Raw genomic sequence first — 24,516 nt, 5'->3', positions numbered from 1 at the left:
AATAAAAAAAAAAATTCGGCTACCGAACATTACGTAATATTACCAAGGTCTTCTTTTGAGCATTTTTCCAAATTCCCACCATTAAAATTCATTTTTCTTCACACAGAAAATCCAAAAGACCATACGCCCGCGCTCCTCACATGGAGGGCTTTGATTAAAATTCATGATTCGTACCGCGGTTTTCGGGAATAAATTTCAACTTTTATTCGCAAGTTATGGAGATGCAGAGAGACTGGGGATAGGGGGGGAGGGGCGGAGTTACAGGGTCACTGGGGGGGTTTAGGGAGGGGCTCCTCTCAGCTAGGATAAAAGCTCCTCTATTGTTCTCCTATATTCATCTGCTTCCGGCGGAAGCTGCATTATCTGGCTATGTGAGTTCCACTATTGACCGACTAAAACTAAGCCTGCAGGACTGTCAGCAATTAAACAGTCTCGGTATCAGAATTGTGTGTGTGTGTGTTTGCGTGCATGCCTAGATATTCACACACATCTTGCAAATGAATGTTTGTGCTCTGATGTGTGCATGTGTGTTTTTGCATTCATGCAGAAATCCTACAATGACTCACTTCATGTATTGTGATGAATGGATGGGAGTTTGGACTTTCCACAATTCAACAATAAGATTATCATACCTGTGCGTGACTATGTCAGTGTGCAGAGTATGCATACAGACACACTGGCACAAATCCAGCGAATGCAAGCCTGTTCATCGTGGAAAGTAAATGAAAAATTGGATAAGAGATATACGTGTGTGCGTGCTTCACACAAATCCAGCAAACAATATCTTAGTAAATATGGAAAGTTAATGAATGTGAATATGGTTGCTGGAATGCCTCATGAATACGGTGTTCTGTAGGAATTAAATTTTATTTTATACGTCCAACTAAGGTTCAAGTGGGGTCAGAAGTTTGGGAATCTTATGAAGATTGGGTGTAATATCATTTTAATTCAATTGGTGACTTGGGACTAACATGACATGTCATGTTTTTCCTCTGATTTTAGAATGCATAAGTCTATACTTTATTTTGTACGTTCTCTTAATTCTTGTTGAGCTGTTTTCTATTAGTGGCAAGTGTGTAATTTGGATAGTTGAATCACTGATTATTCTTTTAAATTTGAAGTGTAGAGTTTGAATTGGTGAAAGTAATTGACAATAATGACTAGTTGTGAAGTAAAAAAGTTAAGTGTATCTTAGTTTAACCAGACCACTGAGCTGATTAACCGCTCTCCTAGGGCTGGCCCGAAGGATTGGATATTATTACTTGGTTAGGAATCAATTGGTTACTCAGCAACGGGACCCGCAGCTTATTGTGGGATCCGAACCACATTCGTGAGGTGTGTGGTAAAGAGGTGAGAGTAATCAACGAAGTGATTTTTAGTACTGTAAACTATGAACACCTGCAAGTAGTCAACAACATTATTTTAATTTTATTAATGGGTAAGAAGTAGCATGAATAAGTGGATTAAATGATCTATTTAATTGTCAGTTGTGTAAAGCGTGTAGTAGGAGCACTTGAAAGCAATCAGCAAATACATATATAGCTAATGACATAATATATATATTATATATATATATATATATATATATATATATAATATATATTATATATATAATATATATATATAGAGAGAGAGAGAGAGAGAGAGAGAGAGAGAGAGAGAGAGAGACGAGAGAGAGAGAGAGAGAGAGAGAGAGAACGTAGTATGTAAAAATGAAAGATATCAGTAGTAGCATTTCCGTTTTAAATGTCATGTTCGGTTTTTATGTCATTATCTACGCGACTATGTCCTTCTAGAACCAGGCCCACGCCCCCTCAAAATGTGATTAAACCGAACATTGACTGTATTTATTTGCCTGTGAATCGTTACTGAAGTACGAAAACCTGCTCTTGACAGCTTGCAAATATATAAGTTCTGGCCTTGGTTGTCCGAACGAGGACAGTCGCCTGGCTGAGTGAATGGTGAATGGGGGGAAATAGGAGGGGAGGAAAAAAAAAAGAGAGAGAGATAATGTAGAAGGGCACAAGAGAAACGAGAAGATGAAACTTGCTTCTACATCTGTTACAATTCGAAGTCTATTTCCCCGAGATCGCAGAGCACTGCGCGGATCGACTGGGGAGGAGCATCGCGAAATTTGAATAAATAACATTTTCGAAATGTACGAAGAGTAAGTCTTTTCATGCAGCGTTTTGCATGATATGAATACGAAAGGGCATGTCCCTCAATATTCATGAAAGGTTATCAAAAGGTTTTCCTAGTAACAAACTCTGCAGTCTCTCTTTCTCTCTCTGTCCGCAAGAGAAAAATTAAATATAATAGATATTCAACGCTCTCTCTCTCTCTCTCTCTCTCTCTCTCTCTCTCTCCTCCAAGTGAAAAGTTAAATATGATAGCCAGATAGATATTTATTCCCCCCCCCGTCTCTCTCTCTCTCTCTCTCTCTCTCTCTCTCTCTCTCTCTCTCCAAGTGGAAAGTTAAATAATATAGATATTCATACGAACGTTGGTCCATCGCAGATCGCAGAGCAAACCAAATAAAAACTCTTGTTAACGACGCGGAATGGAAATAGCAAAGTGAATTATTTTGTCAACGTGATCGTTCGAGTGTGAGTCGGTGAGTCGGTGAGAATGAGTGTGTGCATAAGAGGCGACGAGGCTAATTTCGAAGTTAAGGACGTTTTGGCAAGACGAAGGATTCATATATTCTCCAGAAAATATTCTCCAGGCGATTGTATTGTGGGCTGCTTTACGAGCTCGAAAGGTCGGGTCTGGCTATGACTAATTTATCAGTCGGCACTCTTACAATACACTAGGCCTATACGGCCCGCAATGTAATCCCGCTCCCTCGATAAGTAGAAAAGAGGGACTAACGACAAGGCTTTCGTGTTTCTTTACGAAAGTCAACTAACAAATATACAGGAGAGAAATAAGCAATTAAAGCATGACAGCGATAATGGTGCCTGAAATGAATACATGAAATGTGATCTAGAGGATTCCTGTTTCCTGCTGTCTTCGTATTTGCCGTGTGGTCCGGGTACGCGAGACAACCAATGATTTTCCTCCTGTAGCCCACGCGAAGGCTCGAGTGCAGCTGCAGTACCACAATTTATCATCCTCGGCATTATTCTCATAATACTCCGTATATAAATTTAAAGGTAACTGGTGACAGCCCGGACAAGATATTGTTAAACAGTTTTCCAAAGGACCAAAGGAACAAATCTGTACCAGAAAATACACTTCGTCAGTATGGAATGATGCACTATTACGTGAACTGATGACAAACATAAAAAAAACAACATAAAAACCATGACATCAATAGCCAAAGTCATGTTGACCTGAGAAGTTTCAATCAGTTAAAAATGACCTCTTTAACTTTAAGAGAGGGATACATTTTATACGAGTATAATACAGTTTGTGAGGTCACGTCCTCCAAAATATTTTTATCCAGACGTCACGATAACTCCCGGATGTCAGCGAAATTGAAGACGTCAGCGATTTGACCTTTCCTCTCAAGTCCTCTTGATGACCTTAATATTAGAGTTAAGTGTGTGGATGAATAGAAAGGATCCCTTGAGAGGTCGCCCGAGGTTGGCTTTTGACCTCTTCTTGTAAACAAAGACGAGTAATTGCTAATTCATCATCTTTCTTCCTGATGCGGATGAGATTCAGCACGTCCTCTGGAGCTCTTCTGCCGATCTATAGACTTTGTCATCTGCGATGATGTTCGGAATGCTTACCGACAACCGATAATAATCGTCACCTCTTTTTCCTGTTGTATGGAAACATTTAACTTATTGAGAAACAGTGTCTTTCGAAAGGTTAATAAGTGTTCAATCTAAATAATAATTCCTTTTTTTTCTATTTCATTTTGTATGGCGCATTAAATTGATCAGTTAACTGTCATTCATTAAGAACTATGTTAAGTAACCTTGCTTTGAAGTAAAAGAAAAAAATATATATATTTAGAAAATACTTTTATTGTTAAAAGTAGTGAATCATCATTATTTCTAAAGAAATATAACTGATCTGTAAAAAAAAGTAAGCATCAGTTATTGTTTACATAATATAAAAAAGGCTTTTCTTAGAAATTCAGCTTTGACAATATTGACCCGTATCATTTATTTGTAAAACGCTAGTTAAGCATTCATTGTTTTTCTTTTTTCAGCTTAGGATGTTTGTCATGAATCTTCTGGAACCAAAGTCTTGATAACATCGCCTACCATGTTAACACCGATGCTTGCACTTCTTTCTTTGCTAACGATACACCAAATAAGCAAATGTGCTGCGCAGGTTTTGATTACTAGGACTGAGCCCCTCAGCTATGTACCAGGAGTACATGAAGTATACAGTGGAGATGGCAAAAATAAAGACCATAAGAAAGAATCTTCTACTATTAACACAAGCAGCAAATTTATTACAACATCGTCTATTACAGAAGAGAATAGTTTGGAAAACGCTTTCTCAACCAGTACCTTAAGGGAGGGAATGCATGCCATGTCATCGACTGTTGTAAGAGTCACAGGTGTAGACATCACATCATCAGCTGACCTCCGAGAACTTGGTTTGAAATATATACCATCTATTCTTCTAGCAGAAGCACGACTGCACACCACAGCTGCTCTAGGAGAGAAGACTCGGACCATTTCAACTATCAGCTTCGGAAATGGACTACAGACATTATCTATACAAAGCTCAAGAAACCAGACGCCGTGGGTTTCATCCACACAAAGTTTGGGATACCAGACATCGAGGGTGTCGCCCACACAAAGCTTAGGATACCAGACATCGCGGGCGCCATCCTCACAAAGCTTAGGATATCAGACATCGAGGGTGTCATCCACGCAAAGCTTAGGAAATCAGACTCAGAAATTCTCAGCTACACAAAGCTTAAGAAGCCAGACACCAAAAAACTCAGCAGCACAAAGCTTAGATGTGCCGACACTGAAGGTCCCATCACCGCAAAACTTCGGAAATCAGACACTGACGACTGACCGCAGCAGATCAGCACCTCGAGATAATGAACAGTTTAAACCAAATTTGATTTCGGAACAATCTGCAACATCTTCGGAAAACTCAATGAATGTTCTAAGCGCCATTCTGAGTCCCTTTCTAGGACCTAGAAACGACCCAAAGGCACAAACAGACACGTCCAGGGAATTAAAAAATACAACAGAAGTTCAGAATAGCAACGAGTCAGAAGGTTCTTTAACTTCTGAGGCCAGTTACTTTGGGTACTCTGTGGGTTCCGTCATGAATAGTAATAACAATATCCCACAAAATAACGATTCAAACTGTGGTCATGACAACGAAGCGTCTCAATGCGACACAGATGACGAAAATGTAATGAAGTCATCAACAGTCGATGAGCGTTATGTTTTCACGGGAAGTTCAGAAAGCACAACGGCAAGCTTTCCTTATCTACCTGACACAAACAATTCTAGGCCAGAATCCAAAAATAATACCGAATCTATCAAAGTTCCATTTTGCTGTTTCGACAGACAAATAAAAAATCACTGCTCTCACTTTCGACAACAGAACCTTGCACTGCCAGTTGCCGAGGATCACTGCAAACACCCTACGCTAAAGAATGTTTCAGTAACACCAAGAAGAACGCTCAATTGCTCAACGAACAACCGAATCAAGATCTCCCTTAACACAGAGAACAAAGTCATATCATCTTCTGCAGAAATGGCACTGTTCGGTTTCAATCACTGGTTCATTTCGGAATTTTGCGTCGAGGCGGACCCCGATGTTGCGAATCAGTGGTGGGCCGTCGTCTGCGCCTTGGACGTTGATCAAGAACAGGAAGACACTTGTCCTGAAAACAAATGCTTCCAGAAATGTTGCCCAGCTGGCCACGCGTTGAAAAATGATTCGTGTGTTTGTCATGTGGGCAAGTCCATACTCTCCGAAATCGCTGATGCCCCGCTCGCAAATGCCTCTGGGAGGCACCACGGTTTCCAATTTTCAAGATTCGGAATGCCTCGTTGCAAAGAACCGACCGTGTCCTATCTTCTTGAACTGATTGGGGGAAAGAAGGATTTAGATGCGGCGAGGAGAAATATTATACGAGAACAATCACCATCACGACAATGGCCTTGTATAGATGACTCTTTGGATGAACTGGAAAATGTCACTCGTCTAGTCATGATAAGTTGCAGAGAACCAAAAGACGGAACATGGAAGGTAAATTATAATGACTACAAACACATTTTAACGTATTTATGACACTATTTCTTTCCATCTACTGTCAGACTTTGGAATACCTTTCGTGCCTCTGTTATTTCTGACACTTCTTCCTCGTAGAGGCAGGTAAGTCTATCACTTGCTTCCTGGTTAAGGCCCATTCTTTTGTTTCGTTTTTCTTATTCTAGTCTTTTTCTTGCCCAAGCTAAAACCAATCTTCAGGTTGTTCGCGCTATTGCCCTTTTCACTTTCAAAAAACAAAAACCTTATGCACACCAAAACAGACTTTTTGATACGGGTAAAACACATATTATCCACTGATGCAAGAGGTCCCAATTTATGTGCTGAAGTGAATATTTTTTTTTACTTTACTCTGCTTTATTTGAATAAAAAATGTGAATAGTCCTACAGGCATGAGAGGAAGACTAATATTCGAATTGCTTCACATTATTAGCAAACACAATATCAACATTATATATTAATTCTGTACGCATGCTCTCATTAACCGCACTGAAAACGGATTAGTGTTGTATAAAATCTCTATATTTGATATTATAGTCTGTTAATTACATCGCGAATTTAATAGAAATTAAAGTACCAGCTGAATGGTTAAATGATAAAGGAGGAAAACAATCGCTGTTGGCACACAGACCCTTAACGGTTATAAGGTGTGGTGGAGAAAAGAGTCGGGTAGGCAAGTTAGACGGCATCAATTGTGCACGCACCATGAGCAGTAATTGTCGTTGGAACCACAGTAGCAGTAATAGTTTTAGCTAAAAGAACAGTACTGGGACCTCTTTGCTGAAAGTTTTTCATTAATAGGCCTACCTTTCGCTAGATCAACAATCCGATGATTGCAAAGTCATATTCTAAACAGTCATGAAACAGTAAATAAATTGAACCAAGGAATTATTCTCCGCCAACAGACCTTACGGAACGTGCTCATCCCGGCCGGCCTGATTGTGTCGTGCGTGTTTCTGCTTTGCACGTTGACGTGCCATCTATGCGTGGCACCTCTGAGGGACTTACACGGCCTGTGTCTGGCAGCGTACATGGGAGCCCTGTTGGTCGGCGATGCGTCTCTCTTCACAATTAAGATGTATTCAAGTGTCCTGAGCGAGACTGCATGTTTAGCCATGGGTGAGTAAAGACATAGATGGGTAACAAACGCAGGGAATTATTTTTGGCACTGAATAAATTGCATAAAAAAAGGAAAATCTTGAAAAACATTTCCAAGAAACATTCACTCACTTAATGCATATTAAATAAGTACCTTACCCCTGAGCCAACAAAATTATGTTAAAAAGTTGTAATTGACTGACAATAGATGAAACATTTAGAAGAAAATCAATCCCATAAAGAAAAAGGAAAATTTAACTTGAAATATTTACAAAATCCTTCTTCGAGAATCTTGGAAAAAAGGCAGCTACCCTCTTCATCTTGGCCATCTGGGAAGAAGCTGCTTTTCAAATCCGAAAGTGGGACATTTGACCAGCAGCGGTATTCCAGTCAAACGTTTTAACAAGCAATGTTTTCACAAGCAATATTTTTAATCTATAAAGTTCACAATGCAGTTATTTGTTTTGAAATGTATGCTGTACTGCGAAACAAACACACACATATACCCACATACACACAGATGGATAAAAATAAAATATATATATATATATATAGTGTGTGTGTGTGTGTTTGTTCATACATTTTCCTTTGACGTAAAATAGCGGACTAGGCAATATAGACCACAGCCGGGTCGCAAACTCCCGAGATGTATACTAGTCTTGCACTGCCCCCCTTTTTTTTGACATGCCCTTAGGTTAGGCTAGGTTGGGTTAGGCAAGTTTAGTTTAAAGAAATAGGCTCACTGGAATTTGGGTGTAGGAACCATAAAGAGATAATTTTCAAGAAGATTCTATGGTTAGTTTTTAAGATGTGGCGTCCCGCCTTTTTTCAGGAAAGGTCCGGTACTCGGTTACAGTTCGGGAATAAGCAGCCAGGTAGTCAGTCCTCCTGTTAGGGAAACCTTCAGTTATACATATGAATGTGCTCTTCTTATGTAACTGTAGGGTGGGAGATGGGATGACGAACTGGTCTCCTGAGATCGTGCGTAGATACTCATTTAAATGGGAAAGACACTATAACATCTAATGTTATGAAAATCAGCCATTATACCTCAGAAAGAGGCTTACGTAAACGTTGCCAACAGAGGGTGCCAAGTGCGATGTTGTGTATGCGCCATTTTAGAAGCACAGATGATGAAGAACACAGTAAATCTTGTTTAAGTGGCGGATTCATCTGTTTCCAGGGTAAGTTATGCAACTACAGAACATTACGTAATACGAAGGGCTAATTACGAATTCTAACTCGTACAAGCTTTAGTGCCTTATCCGTATCTTTCGTAACTGAAGCTTTTTGTGCTGGGGAAAAAAATGTTATTGTGCCTCATACAAAGATATGAATGTGGCTTTGATAACCTCTGTTAAGATAAACGGCTTAATTTTTAAATAATGCATACTAAGTGTATACTAATACACACACACACATACACACACACACATATATAATATATATATATATATATATATATATATATATATATATATATATCTATCTATATATATATATATATATATATATATATATATATATATATATATATGTATGTATGTAAAATTTTGTATGGATATTAAACGACATTTGTAGCTTCATGTTCATGAATACAAAATGTCACAATGATGTGACAAAAATTCGCACACATACAAATATGTATATATAGGTGATATATATTATATACGTAATATATATATATAATATATATATATATATATATATATATATATATATATGATATATATATATATAGATATATATAGTATGAATAAGCAAACAAATATTGTTCATTCACTTTATGACATTCACTGAAAATTGTCTTAGAAAGCGCTAAAGTGACTGAATTTAAATGAATATCATTAGCATGTAGAGTGAAATTACATATCCCATGTCCTCCTTTCCCCTTCATGCACAGAAATAACGTGCAGCCTTACAGCAACTTAATTTGCCCAGCAATTACAGTGTGAACTGACAAATACTATGTAATCTCCATCTCCTTACGAATTGCTCAGATGATCTCATTTTCGTCTCTTTCCACAGGTACGATCATCCACGTATCTTTTCTCTCGACGTTCATGTGGCTCAATGTTGTCTGCATCGATATCTGGAATTATGTAGGGTGAGTGAACTTTCGTGTGAAGAGCTCTTAAGTATGACATTGTTACAGGCACCCAGAACGGCCCTTTCCCCTCACATGGGGTGGTTTCAGAAGAGGTTCAGTTTTCGGCAAATCATCTACGATGACGTTAACTGTCCTCTGTCATTCTCCTCCGTGGTTGCTGCTCACACCAAAGATGTGTAATTACCAGGTAAACAATTTATTGCTTACGTCAACAAAGGAGTAACGAGATACAGCAGAATTGGCTTAAAATCTCCAGTTTCCTCGGGAATCGCGTAAGGTACCCTTCTATCTTGTATGCTTTCTGCAGAAGTTCCATCTGGTCCTGGCCTTTGCTTTTGCCTTTCTTTGTGATCTGGGATTACCCATACCTACTGCTTTCTGACATGACTTTGATCATAGCTATTTTCTTTGTTAAATGTATTGTGTTTAGTATTACTGAAAGGATTGTGGTAAAGTTAAATGGAAGAGGTGAGTGAAGGGGAAGTTCAAGTAGAAGCACTTAGCACTTTTGATTTCTTGAAAACCTCAGCCCCCAGTTAAGATCATTGCAAATTAGGTTGCTTCTTATTGTTGTTCGGACAAAATGCACGAAGTTTGTAGTGGCAAATGTTTTTATTTTGTTTGCACCGGCATTATTTTGTAAGTCTTATTATAGGGTGTTAAGAGAATCAGTGTTGTATAATGATTTGATAAATAGTATTTATTTTTATTTATTGAATGGTTTTTCCATTTAAAACCTTTTTTTGTTTTTCTGTTGGTATGTAATTTAACTTGTTTTTTTTGTGTTTAAAGATTCTTAAATATCGGAAGGCTAACGAATCTCTGATTAACAAATTGCAGTGAAGGCTCTGCTAGATACGCCAAAGTTAACATTTTAACGTGTAAATTTCGCAACGGTCATCGGTTCAAGTCTACCAAAAATAAGCAAAACTGTCGCCTTTTTATGGAACCATTACGTAAATCGCTAATAATTTTAGCATAATGAAAACTGCGTAAACATTTCGAATAACTAACTTCATTTTCAATGCTTGTGGAAGAATAAGCACGTCTGAATTTAGTGGACACTAATAAACTTACGATTTAAATAAAAACCATTTATAACCATCATGCGAGCAGATCTATTTCCCAAAGAACATTATGCATATGATCACATACGAGGTAAACGAACAGCCACATTTTCCAAACAAGGTAATAGAATCGATCTATTTTCCATGCAACGTAAGAACGGATCTATTTCCAGTACAAAGTAAAAGAATGAAAAGAGCCCTGTTGACAAATGCTCAGATCTATTTGCCAAGAAGGCAAAACTCTCAAAACACATCAGTTCACAAACACCATAAAGCCAGAATAGGTCATAATGAAGCCAGCAGAATTGCACCACTCACTCACACACACACACATACACACTCACTCAACGAAAAGGAGAGTCACTTAATGATGTTCGCGGCACCTGAAATCCATAGCACCCTCAACCTTGCCCAATTAGCCCCCCCCTCCCCAACTTCCCCCGTAGCTTCGGAGATCTCTGATGTTCCGGGACATCTTGATATGACCCTCCAGTTATTGCCTGAAGTCAGTCGTCACTTGCCACGGACGCGCGCATCGATTCAGAGGCTGAAGCTCTTTCGTGGTTAAACGCCCAAATTTTCCTTTCTTCTTGTTTTCTTCGGGTTTGGGCTAGAAATGGGTGTTAGGTTGATTGTAATTTTGATCTTTGTTCATATTATAATTCCGTATATGGTATATGAGAAACCTACATGTTTCACGGAGAGAGAGAGAGAGAGAGAGAGAGAGAGAGAGAGAGAGAGAGAGAGAGAGAGAGAGAGAGACCATTGAAGTTTCTGAAACTTGTCCAGTCACTCCAGGAGTTAGATGTCTTGCGTATTGAACAAGATCCGGCTTGATTTGCCGTGATTCATGTATTCATTAACCTCCCTTAGTTTCGAGGCAGCCACTTCAAAGGGAATTGCTGGACTTGAGTTTTATTCTTCCTGTGAACCGGATCTTCGTCAAAGAACACTCACGTCGTCCCCCAGCACTGGGCCCCCCCTTTCCCTCTCCCCACACACACACACACACACACACACACACATAAACACACACGCACATATACAGTGTCCAAGGGCGTAAAAGGCCAGGATCAAAAGAATTACCGAGTGAAAAATAAGCTGGGAAATAACAGCTGAAAGTATGGCCTTTTACAGCCTGGAGAGCGAGCTAAAGAACCTCCAGGATGGAAAAGAAGACAGAGCTTCATTCTGCAAAAACTGCAGAAAACGTTATTGATAAAAGGTAAAATATCAGAACTGGAGTTGAATAAACATCGTTTGACACAGCAGTATGGTAACCGGTTGTCTAGAGATGAAGGACCCGACTTGTGCTGAGTTGGGTTAGATTAGGCTGTGATAGGTAACATCAGCATTTCGTAATTCTCCGAAAACACTTGTTCTATATCTCTTTTAAGTGTAGCTGTAGGCATCTCTTACCAGGTGTTGAAAAGCAGACGCAATCATATCCTTTGTTACAAAAGGAGAAAAAGTATGACAAACGACGAGAACTATTCTCAGCAATTTCAGCGAGATGAGGAGTCTTGAACTCAGTGTTCCAGGTGTCAGAGCAATAAATACCCATGGAAACTTGCGAGGTATCAAAAGACAGTGTTTAATGAACTAGAAACGTCGAGGAGAGACAAAGTAACGTCGGGAAAAATACAACTAAAATGAAGAGGCACAATTCATTGAACAGCGACGGTTTAATTACGTCTCACATGATTAGTATGAGTGGAACAGAGACAATTGGGTGTGGGTATTTTCAAGTCTGGAGGGCAGAAAGAGTGCAGCACAAAGCATGAAAGTAACAAATGAATTCAAAGAAGACAATTACGGTGGGAGTTGGCAGAAGATATTTTAACTAAACGTCATTATAAAGGTGATTTAAGTGCGATTACGTTACAGTAAATATTGGCTTCAACTCTCATCCAGCAAAGTTGGTGAGGTGATGAGAAGGGAGGGAGGCCTATTTACCGTTATGCCACTCGATTATTCTACTCCCTCATCCTCGAAGATCAAAGTATTCCCAGAGACCGTAAATGCCTAACGGTGTAGTGCAATAAGGGCCCAATATGATAAAATCAATTATGCGTTCAATAACCACTACGTTGACTATGATCACTTGATTGAACAATCTTCTTTAAATACCATTAGCAGTTTTTTTGTGGCAGTGTATGTGTGTGTGTGTGTGTGTGTGTGGAGAGAGAGAGAGAGAGAGAGAGAGAGAGAGAGAGAGATCAAATCTGACTGCGAGGAAGAGCCAGAAATTACATTCTCGACTGAATGACTCATTAGAGAGAGAGAGAGAGAGAGAGAGAGAGAGAGAGAGAGAGAGAGAGAGAGATTACTAGACTGATGATGAACAATGTCTGCAAACGTCAGATGCAAGCGTAGACACACCCAGATTTGTTCTGAGTGGATGATTAAAGAGATACAGAAACTGAAGAGAGAGAAAATTATCCATTATGTAGAAGCAAACTTTTGTCGAATATCAACAAAATTCCTCTTGAAATCACAAGGTATTTTATGAACATGATCACTGAATCAAGTAATGATGTCGTCGTACTTCAGCCTACGTATATCTTGGGGATAAAATTTTATGTGTCCATTTGCACCACTTTTCCTTGTCTTTTATTATTAATTCAAGCCCACATATTTTCATTATTCTTCCTTCAGCTTTTCATTAATGAGAAAAGCAAATGACCTTAATGTGGAAAGTATAAAGAAATGAATAAAGAAAAGAATAAAGAAATAAATGATTCTAGTTTCGCCTACTCTTCCACAGTCGCCTCCATTCATCAGTCAGGTTAAGGGAGCAAATGCTGCCAGTCTTTATGATAACTAACAAAAGAAACAAAAGACAGCAATTACAAATATGTGTATAATCTGTTGAACAAATGAAACCGCTCTTCTTTCCCATTGCAGGCAGACGGTGCAGGCTGTTCCCTTGTACCGAAACCCCAGCAACCTTCGGTGGTTTATCGTTTACGGCCTCTATGCCTGGGGTTGTCCAATTATCTTCGGCGGCGTGATTGGCGGACTGCAGGCCAATCCGGCCAATCACAACCTGTCTTTCCTCCCGGACTTTGCCGGCAACAGTTGTTGGTTCAACGGTAAGTGAATTTTGTGGAGTAAACTAGACCAGCAGCAGTCACCTTCTTATTTGGATTACATTTCAAATGTGGCCTCTGTAAACAATGAAAAACGACTAGAATAAAAAATGCCGCATATGAAAAAATTTAAAACTAGATTTGTTCTGGTCATTGTGAGGCTATTTTCCTGGCAAATTAAAATGATTCTGAACTGTCAGCATCTTTTTGCGATCATTTACTCATCTTACCTTTGTTCACAATCCTACATTTTCGCAGTTCTACCCGTCATCTCATGTTCCAATATTCCCGATGTCTAAAAGCAGGTTTCGGTGCGCAAGACGATTAAAACTGTGAAACCTTTGTTTTCACTGACCCAGGTCATTGTTATGCCAGATACTCCCCAGCCAAAAACAATAAACTGATTGATTAACCGAAAAGATAGCAAACAGAAACAACACACTCCCATACTTTCTCCGGACTCACTCGCAAAAGTTTCTTAAATAAAAGGTGGAAACTGAGGTAAAGTTAAAGAAACTTGGCAGCTGAGTGGGAAGACACCAACAAGAGTAGCTGAAAGTAAAAGGCAGAAAGTAATGTCACTGGGATAGAAGAGATGCTGTAAAGAACCTGTGGTACCATCTACAGTATGCACACTGTCATACGTATCCATCTCTTGGGCTTAGTACATCTAAAGCAGGATCTTCAAAAGGTAAGAATTTTATATTCAAAGAAGAATATGCAAAGGAGTTGGTACAAGGAAAGCAAGGGTCAGCCACAAGGCTCAGTCACGCGGACAGAATAGAAGAGAACATTGTGGTTAGAAATGGTGTCTAATTTTGAAGTTCCTCAAGCAAGAAGAACAAGTAGATCTACGAGGTGTTGGGTTCACGGAAATAAAAATGGAAGGTTCTTGCCATCAAGGAAACACAAGAACATACTAAACACAGCTGAGTGTTACGGTGATGAAAGGAGGTAGTTAACTTTGTTGGCATCCCACTTTTACACAGTATGGAAATTTTCTGCTCTGAGTTTCACTAATGAATTAGCAGATAAAGGGAGAATTTGACAGGAACATCCACTCCATTTTCTACTTTTTTCTGACCTCATATATGTAAAAAATGGATTCTGCTTCTATGAAAATCCCCTTGATAGGAGAAAAATGAATGTGTAAAAATAGTTCTGATGCTTTGGCATTCTAACAACAGGGTTATTTCGTACCGTGAGTCATTAGCAAGAGGGATTTGTTGAAAAAAAAAAGACAGAAAGCTGGAATTTAAGCATAAACGTTATAACATATATCCACTATTCAGAGGCTTAAGCATCTAAATTCAGGTAAAAATATTACAGTAAACCCGCGCGACACAGATTCGAAAAAGATAATCCACGGAATTCTCCGCATTTCCATCGCCAGGTGACGACTTCTGGGAGACCTTGCTCTTCTTTTACGGCCCCATAGGAATCATGTTCATAGTGAATGCCTACTTCATCGTCCACACGGGTATGCGGCTCTACTGCCTCCACTACTGTTGTTGCTTCCGCTCTCTCTCCTGCTGCTACATCCCGTCGCCTTACAACTCCCATCAACAGCCACCGCTCCATAGGACATATCTCAACGAGTGAGTCTGCATGAGGTTTAAGATTTTTGCACTACACACTCACACACATACACACACACACACTCACACACACACACACACACACACACATATATATATATATATATATATATATATATATATAGATACAATGTTATAGATAGATATATATATATACTATATATATATCTATATATATATATATATATTATATATAGATATTATTATATTATAATATAACATATACTATATCATTATCTATATATATAGTATATATATATATAATTATTATATTATCTATATATTATATATATGATATAATCTATATTAATATTATAAGATATTATATTACTATATAATATTATATATATATATATATAAGATAATTATATATATATTATATTATATATATTAGATATTATAATATAATATATATATAGATTAAATAAGTATACTATTATATATAATATATATATATATTAGATTAATTATACATATATATAAAGGGGTGGGGTCCATAAAGTCCCAGTACCATTACAAGTATTTATTGCTCAGAAACCATATAACATAGAGTAATGTAGTTTTTTTTAGAAGGAAGTGCTCTGAATGTATACTTGAAGATATGTAGAATATTCTACAAAAACCTGCATTATTCTATGTTATATGGTTTCTGAGCAATAAATACTTGTAATGGTGCTGGGACTTTATGGACACCCTGTGTATATATATATATATAATACATATATATATATATATATATATATATATATATATATATATATATATATATATATATATATATATATATATGTGTGTGTGTGTGTGTGTGTGTGTGTGTGTTTGTGTATATATAGTTGATCGACAGATGTGGTGAACAATGACATTCTTTGAAATATTAGATATATATATATATATATATATATATATATATATATATATATATATATATATATATATATATATATATATATATATATATATATATATATATGCTTAAAAAATCACAGTACATGCACATAAATATGTATATGAGTATACCTATATATAGGTGTAACAGGAGGAAAACCTCGCAGTTGCACCTATGAAACAATTGTATATAGGTATGTATGTATGTATGTACAAGCAATTATTACAGTCTTGAAAGTTATTAACTAAAATCCCCAACTTGAAGAGATACGGGAAATTATGACATTTCCATTTCTCAGAGTAATAAGCTGATTGGAATTTTAAGACAGATAGAAAGAAAGCAATGAGCCGAGGCGACTGCAAAGTAATGATTGTTTTGCAGATTCTGGGAAAGGTTCTCGCTTTTTGCGCTCCTGGTATTCTGCTGGGGAACAGAGTTCATTTCCTGGCTCTCGGGATCTGGTGACTCGGAAATCTGGTAAGCGGAGATTGTTCTTTTCATTTCACTTCTTTAAATTGAGTTTCAGGAAAATCCTTCTAACTGGCAAATAACAAGAAGACACCTCTGATGCCTCTTAAAACGGATCACGATGCTTCTTCTTCTTTTTGTTCTTCTATTTAGAAGATGCTGAGTACCTAGCAATTCTTTTGCGAACTGACAACTTTTCTGCGCGTCGAACTAATTGATGAATGTATATAAAAAAATCGTAAATTATTATAGCAAGAAAGAGCCGGAGTTATTTAGCAGATAACGTCTTTCGTTTCGTTTCTACGATTTAGGCCTAAATCGTGTGATTTATTAACAAATTCCCATAGCTTTCGTTTAAAATATATGCTTAGGGGGGCTTCAGATATCACAGCAATTTTACTTTCGCCATTTCATTGTATTAACTCATATCAAAAACGCACATATGAAGATATTTCAAGTAACAGAAGTCTCAAGTGGTTTAATGGCCTTTAAGATTAAGCTCTCTCCTCTGTTTGAGTTTAAATCTCTTTGCTCATTTCCTCAAGAAGCTTTCTGTTCTGCTTCAAATTTAGATTAAATTTGCAGTTTTGAATTTTCCAAGTTTGTGAAGCCGTACACTGCCGGCAATTCCTCGCAAACTTTCTCGTGTAATAAGTAATTTTGCTTCCGTGATATAAATCTCATTTATTAGCTACACATTTCCTTGCGTTCTTTCCTATTCTTTTCAGAGTAAATTTGAATACGGACAAGTTGTGCTTATACAAGGAGCAATTCTCTTTTGAATGAGCTACAATGAAGACTTCAAGATTATTAAATAAACCCAGTTATAAAACGCCTAATATCCAGACAGAGAAAAGCTAGTCAGAGCCGGAAGATTTAGCTTAAGAGAGATGTAATTATTTTTTCACTGGGTGTATTCTTCTATTTTAAACTGATTTACTGTTCATGGTGTTATGCAATGGTCATTACTACCATCATTCCACTAGATTTCTAATTGGTATACAAAAGTAACAGATACAAGACCATCGAAGTCCCTGTGACTGTGTCTATGCAAAGGCTATTGAATTGTTACCCCTGGCTGTTGGAATATACTAGCATTACGCTATTTTGCGATGACTACTAACAACTTCACCGGAGTGACAATGAAACTGACGACACTTTTTACTGACTAGCAAAAACGTTTGTCTTGGTGTGAGAGAGATGACCCCCGGGGATTTTGGTAGTTTCATTCCTTATCACTGTATTGTCCTTTACATGGAGAACGCTTACTTAGATATACTGCATAACTTCAGGTAAGGAATGGAATAGAATGGAATATAAGGCCACTCATCGCTGGAAAGGAAAATGAGAGTAGGTAGGTCTAAAAGGTGTAACAGAAAGAAAACTTAGTAGTTGCACTATGAAACAATTGTTAGGAGAGGGTGGACAACATGATGGAAGAAAGATAATGTGAAAAGAGGTACAGTAAAAGGAATAAAAGGAATGAAAGGGGGTGCAGCTAGGGGCCGAAGGGACGCTGCAAAGAACCTTTAGTATAATGCCTATAGTGCACCCCTTCTACGGGGGAAAGTTAGAACTTAACTGCATCCATATATTACAGCTTGAGCAAATACTCTTTTAGTATTTTTTATGATACATCATAGTCGTTTTCCCGTTTTAACAAAACAAATACAATCAAAGATTTGAAATAATTTCAATCGTAGTTAAATTCCTTCGGAAACAGCATTTGTAATCTACTATGTATGTTTTATGAACGATAAGAAATAAAGATGAAGTTGTAATTAAAACGGTTAAAGGAACTGCAACTTCAGCTATTGCACGCATCGCTCTCTCTCCTTTTCATTTCATCAGATACAAAAACTAAACTTTGTGGCAGCAATTTCAACTCATAAAGTTCTGGCTTTTTCATACTCATGTCGAATCTAATATACTCTAAGACTTGACTCGTATTTTAAGAATTCGCTAGTGAATAGTGTGTGAGTGATATCTTCATTATTGATTTTGATATACACAAAATGATAAAGCATCAAATGAGAATGTGACGAAGTAGATCTAGATCTAATTCCCATTTCCTTTCAGGGGACTGACAGACACCATAAACGCGTTTCAAGGATTCTTCATCTTCCTCATCTTTCTTAGGAGCACAAAGAAACGGCGACTCTTGAAAAGCAGCATCGACAAATGGCTGAACAATTTCAGCAAAAGACGTTTGGCCTTTTGCAAGAGGATGTCCTTCCCTCAGTCCATGCCTGTCAGACACCTCGTAGCTAACCTGAGAAAGACAGTGGCTGCAAAGAAGCCCCTCACCAGTGGCATCCTCAAAGATACACTGACAGAAACTACCAGTATTGACAATATCATCTGCGACGAGGTCACCAAAAGCTGCGACTCGAAACCTGAAGATGACGTAGGTAACCCTGAGGTCACACTCCAGAATCCTAGCCAAGTGTGGACAGTAATTCCACAATGGAAATCTCTTAAATCAAGATCCTACTTCCTACACAACGTCAGCGCGGGACATTCGAATGACAGTTCAAACAGGACATTTGAGAATCTGGGTGACTTACAAAATATTTATTTGCCCCGTGAGGGAGAAGAACGGAATTTGGAAAACCACTCGGACAGAAAATCGAGCTGCGAGAGAAACTCTTTCGACGGGTGGACTTTAATGAAGGCCAGGACGGGATCAGTCTCTCTGAAAGACGGCAGACATTGCTGGGATGCCAAAGGTGACGTTGTATGCCAAGCCCTGACAAAGAAAGATTCAAAATAATAATGAAATTTAACACGTGTTAATTAACGCGCACAGAATAGATAGTACAACAATAAATTAACCCTCTTATTTTTGCCTTGCACTTCATAATTACTGGGAGTGAATCGTTCACTTACCAAGCCTGCTCACCAACGAGCATTGTGCGACCTGTACAACCAGAATAAACCAGGGAGGATAATACGAATCAGTTGGTAATGAAGTTCTTTGAGGAATATGTAATTTACTGCCTGAATGACGAAGTTCTTATGCTCATATTGAGGTCTTTATACACCAACATGAGATCAAGGTTATATGTGGATATTATTATATCATTGTAATAGTTTAACCAGACCACTGAGCTGACTGTGCTTAGATGATCTGTAGTAGGCTAAGTCTTGTTTAAAACAAATAGTTATTAGTGCAAAAGGAGCCACTTAAGCCCCTTACAGTTTAAAAATTTTGTTATGTAAAACATGTTATGACTTTCTTCCTCAAATTGGCTCTTATGTTATGTTCATGTTCATACTGATACTACGTACAGTGGTTATGCTCTTTCTAATACTGCAATGGTAAAGCGTAATCTTTAATGAACTATATGATGCTTCCGTTCTCATAATTATTAATATATAATATGGTGCAGAACCACCTCCATCCAAATCGTCTCCAGCGACATCTTTCAACCTCCTCCGGTTCCCAAACAAACCCCTCCTGTGTTTCTCTCTACGGAAATTTCACTCCCTTTGAATCTACCAGGGTCTCCCTCTCTGAAGTAATCGAACCATCTCTCACTTTTTCACTCAATAGAGAGCGCGCCCGTGTGTGTGTGTGTGTGTGTGTGTGTTTAAAGTTATCGGTAATACTTCTGACCGCTGCTCGCTTAACGTCCAGTGTTTGTGTATACCACAATTTCCTCAGACAGTGAGAGAAAAAAAAGGCTTCATATATTTTTATTTATGAAACTAAAATAGTTCACATTACAAACGATAATAACCCTAAATTGGGAATAGGTATTAGCATACCTAGTATAATAAACAAAATAAGATTCTTAAATATCTAAATAACTACATTTATCCAGCATTAAATACCGTCCAGTTATGTATATATTCCACGATTTCAGCTTAAAGACAGATTTCATTGATAGTATTGTCGTTCCTCTACCAGTGTAGGAGTACTTGTAATAGTGATGAGCAATGAATTGTTAAGATATAACAATAATATTCATGAAGAAGTGAGCTTGCTCCCTCCCAGTTGCAGGATAACACTAAATATGCAATGACGAAATCAGGACCATCGTTATCATTACAAACCTCTGGGGTTCTGGTGCAGTTTCTTAGGTACTTTCTTTTACCAAGATCATACGCAACCCCATGCTCAAGGAAAGCAATCACAAAAACACTCGAAATGGAGATAAACAACCTAAATCAGCCTTGCGGGTTTAAGTAAAATACATACTGCGAAACTGAGCTTAAAGCAAGAGGACAAAATACCTCCTCGTCGAGCCACAGGGCACCCTAAAGCTAAATAACTAAACCCTGATAGAAATTCAGAGTAGAACAAATATTTCATAAATCAGGCGGCCAAAACAATACTAAATAACAAAAGGTTGAAGGAAGTAAAAGATATCAAAACAAGGAAAACCTTAAATTTACCTATCTAGCCATACACAACTAAAGATATGAAATACCGTCCACAAATACTTTAACATACAACAATAATGAAAACGATAAACATATGATACGCGCATAAGTGAAAACTATCACAAAGTAGATATATAAAGTATGTACTGCACGTAGACTGACAGTATCTAATTCTCACGTCGGGGATGAATAACTGAAGCCGGGTCGAACTAAGAGTCCATAGCGAGCACCAAACTGTTACCAAAGGGATGGACACGATCGCCAGGACAACAAGGGCACAAGGCTCCTCGAAGGGAAATACAACAGCTATACTGTCTTGGCTGGCGATTGCCTCCCTACGTTTCTCTCGCCAGCGCTCACACACATCCCCGAGAATAGCAGTAGGACGAAGGCAGAAATGGCGGGTGAATCCAAAATCAGTACCGGGACCCAGCGAAGGTACCAATTTTCCGTGGGCTCCTCCGACGGGAATAAAGGGTAATGAGAGAAGTCACAAATGGTATACGCCTCTGCGGAACCCCGTAAAGCAGACATGAAGGTCGCACGTGAATGAGGCATCAGCGAACAAGAGCTGTGATCCAACAGCACCCGAGTCGCAGGTGACCAAGGCACCTACGGACAGTCGTGAGAAAAGAATCCCACAACGTCGTGTTCAACGTACACTGCCAAAAGGTCGTCCACCAATAATCCACCAACAGTCCGAACCTACTCGGATAGACCATCAAAGTTCACAGTACACTTACGAACAATCCACCGTACCTAAAAAATAAATGACAAGACAATCGTTCAAACGATAGTTCACAGATATAAACAAGGGAGGAGGAGGCGCTCAACAACACAAAAACCCTTACATTAACTAACCAGCATGCAGCTGCTTAAGCAAAAGAAATTTAAGGGAAACGAGGCTGATTTAAACTCGATAAATGATAAAACAAAAGCAAAAACAAAACTACGTTAACGTAATAGTTATCATGGTTCTAGGACGTTTGCGTCCCTAATCAAATGTATTTTTTTTTTACAAATAAAAAATGTTTTGATTTACTTTATTTCAGTACGCATTTTATTTTCAAGAACATACTTTTCTGCAGTTGCTTGTTATAGCTCATTGCATATCAACGCATTTAATAGCTCTACACTTATTTTTTTCAACAATATACTTTCAAACCATTGTTTATTATAGTTAATTGAACACCAATGCATTCCACAGCTCTAGACAAGCAAATAGGTGGTTACCATAACTGTACATAAACACATTTAGTAGCTCTAGACAAGCAAATAGGTAGTGACCATACAATTTAATAAAAGGAATACATTCTTTTTCAAAAGCAAACAGAAAATTAAGCCAGAAAATTTAGTTAACTCGAGCAGTGCGAACTGCACACATCTACTACATCCTAGATTTTATAATTCAAAGATATAAGCAAGGCCCATGGCTAAGTTTAGAAAATCTAACAATAGTGGAAAAATATTCGTTGACGAGGAAAATTACAGCTACCACTTCCATAAGAAAAATGCAGATGAAACAAAAACCTACTGGAGATGTGTACAGCTATCTTGCAAAGCAAGAATACATACAGTGAATGACTCCGTCAGAACACGATGTAATGAGCACAACCATGGATCTTCACTGCTAGAGTTAGAGCACAAGAAGTTATGTCCGAGTGAAAAACTGCTTCAGTTTCAGCATGCAAACAGCAAGAAGTGTTAGTGGAGCAACGATCGCTAAGGAAGACCAGTTTACAATTCTCCATATGCCACCTTTATCATCAATGGGAAAATATGTACGTCGATGGAGACAAAAAGCTCAAAATGGACCACCAATTCCACAGCAAAGGAATAATTTTGAAATACCGGAATCCTACTGTTTTCTTGCAACTAGAGAGAAGTTCCTTGCATTTGATTCTGGCATCAACGACGAGAACAGATACTAATATTTTCGATGGAAGATGGCTTAAAAGATTTGGTAAGTTTTCCTAACTGGGCAGCAGATGGCACCTTTAAATTTAAGTAAGTCCATCAATATATTATCAGCTATATTGTAGTATTCATATTCAAGAAGGTACATTTAGTATTCCCAGAATTTCTGCCCTGCTTCCGGGCAAGACAAAGGAAACATATGTTAGTCTATTCACATATTTGTTGCAACTCAAACCGCAACTTAATCCAAGATATTTATTGACAGACTTTGAAATAGGAGCTGGGAAAGCTTTTGTAGAAAATTTTCCAGAAGTAACAATAAGTTCATGTCTCTTTCATTTGTCTGTCTATTTTTAAGAAAATATGTGACCTAGGACTAAGACAATGGTATAGAGAAGATGAGGTATTCAATTTCAAGATTAGATGTTTTTCCGCATTAGCGTTTCTTCGTTTAATTGACGTTGTTGAAGGTTTTATTGAATTGTCCGATGACTGTGATTTGCCACCAGAATATACCGCCTATTTTGAAATGACATACATTGGCCAAGGAAGAGGCCGAAGAGGGATAAAGGTGAAACCAACTTTTTCTATCGAGTCTTGGAATATTCGAGAAAGAGTTATAAATCAGTTGCCTAAGTCTAATAACAGCTTAGAGGGATTGCACAATGCCTTACAATATTCTTTATCGTGTCAGCCTCCCTCTATTTGGAAACTGATCGATACATTGAAAAAGGAGGAAGCTATTGCCTTAAAGAAAAAAAAGTGACTTTCAAAGAGGAGTTCCAGTAAGTCAAAAAAATAAAACAGCAACCAAGAGAATCACGTCGTTAATGGATAATTACACTCCGGAAAACAAGATAGATTTCTTGAAGGGAATCGCCAACAACATTCATAGCTTTTGAGATGTTTTTGAACTATAATGACTTTTATGAAAATCTTGAAATATTTTCAATACTTTTAATTTGCATTCCCTTCAACATTATACTTTTTAATGTATTTTGAACTACAATGATTTTTATTAAAATCTTGAAATATTTTTAATATTTTTCATCTGTATTCGTTACAAAATTATACCTTTTGATGTATTTTTGAACTATAATGATTTTTATTAAAATCTTGAAATATTTTTAATATTTCTAATCTGTATTCGTTTCAACATTATACCTTTTGATGTTTATTTGACCCTACAATGATTTTTAAATCTTAAAGTAAACATGTAAATTTTAAACTCTTTTTCTTTTATTCCTTTTCTAAAGATGTTTTGTTACCTACTCTTTTCTTTTAGTTATTGAATGCTTTTACATACAAAAAGGTTTGATAATCAACTTTTCATAAAAAAAATACTTCCATAAATGTCCAGGGACGCAAATATCCTGCCACCCGTTATCCTGCATAGGTCATTATCCTTCATCTCTTAAAACCGACCGCCGCAACCCCCTCCAGTTCCTTTATACTCGTACAAACATGTTCTCAAGCTTCTTTCTTCATTAATTGAACTTGACTATTCGTAAATTATAAACGTTTTCTACACGTGAGCAAGCGCTTTGAAAAGAGGGAGATACCCAGAAGGAAAACATAATTACGGGCTTTTAACACGTACATAAAGATTGCAGGTAATTACCGACCGTCTGTATGAAGAGCTGTAAGATAATGAACGATATATGATGACGGTCTAGCGTTCATC

At 37.7% G+C, this 24,516-nt stretch overlaps 1 protein-coding gene across 1 annotated transcript in view; it reads left to right on the top strand.

Moving 5' to 3' along the window:
* LOC135219387 (uncharacterized) overlaps window positions 1-23,798 on the top strand; it is a 30,184-nt gene extending 6,386 nt beyond the window's left edge. The window contains exons 2-8 of the mRNA XM_064256118.1: window positions 4,166-6,186; window positions 7,113-7,326; window positions 9,334-9,412; window positions 13,390-13,577; window positions 14,968-15,172; window positions 16,440-16,535; window positions 18,606-23,798. Of these exons, the coding sequence (XP_064112188.1) occupies window positions 4,222-6,186; window positions 7,113-7,326; window positions 9,334-9,412; window positions 13,390-13,577; window positions 14,968-15,172; window positions 16,440-16,535; window positions 18,606-19,299 (3,441 nt within the window). The 5' untranslated portion in view covers window positions 4,166-4,221 and the 3' untranslated portion in view covers window positions 19,300-23,798. The remainder of the gene's footprint in view (window positions 1-4,165; window positions 6,187-7,112; window positions 7,327-9,333; window positions 9,413-13,389; window positions 13,578-14,967; window positions 15,173-16,439; window positions 16,536-18,605) is intronic.
* The last annotated feature ends 718 nt before the right edge of the window (window positions 23,799-24,516 follow it).

This window comes from Macrobrachium nipponense, chromosome 1 (genome assembly GCF_015104395.2).
Source record: "Macrobrachium nipponense isolate FS-2020 chromosome 1, ASM1510439v2, whole genome shotgun sequence".
Taxonomy (NCBI): domain Eukaryota; kingdom Metazoa; phylum Arthropoda; class Malacostraca; order Decapoda; family Palaemonidae; genus Macrobrachium; species Macrobrachium nipponense.
Note: the sequence above shows the minus strand (reverse complement) of the source record. Positions and strands in the feature narration are given on the sequence as shown.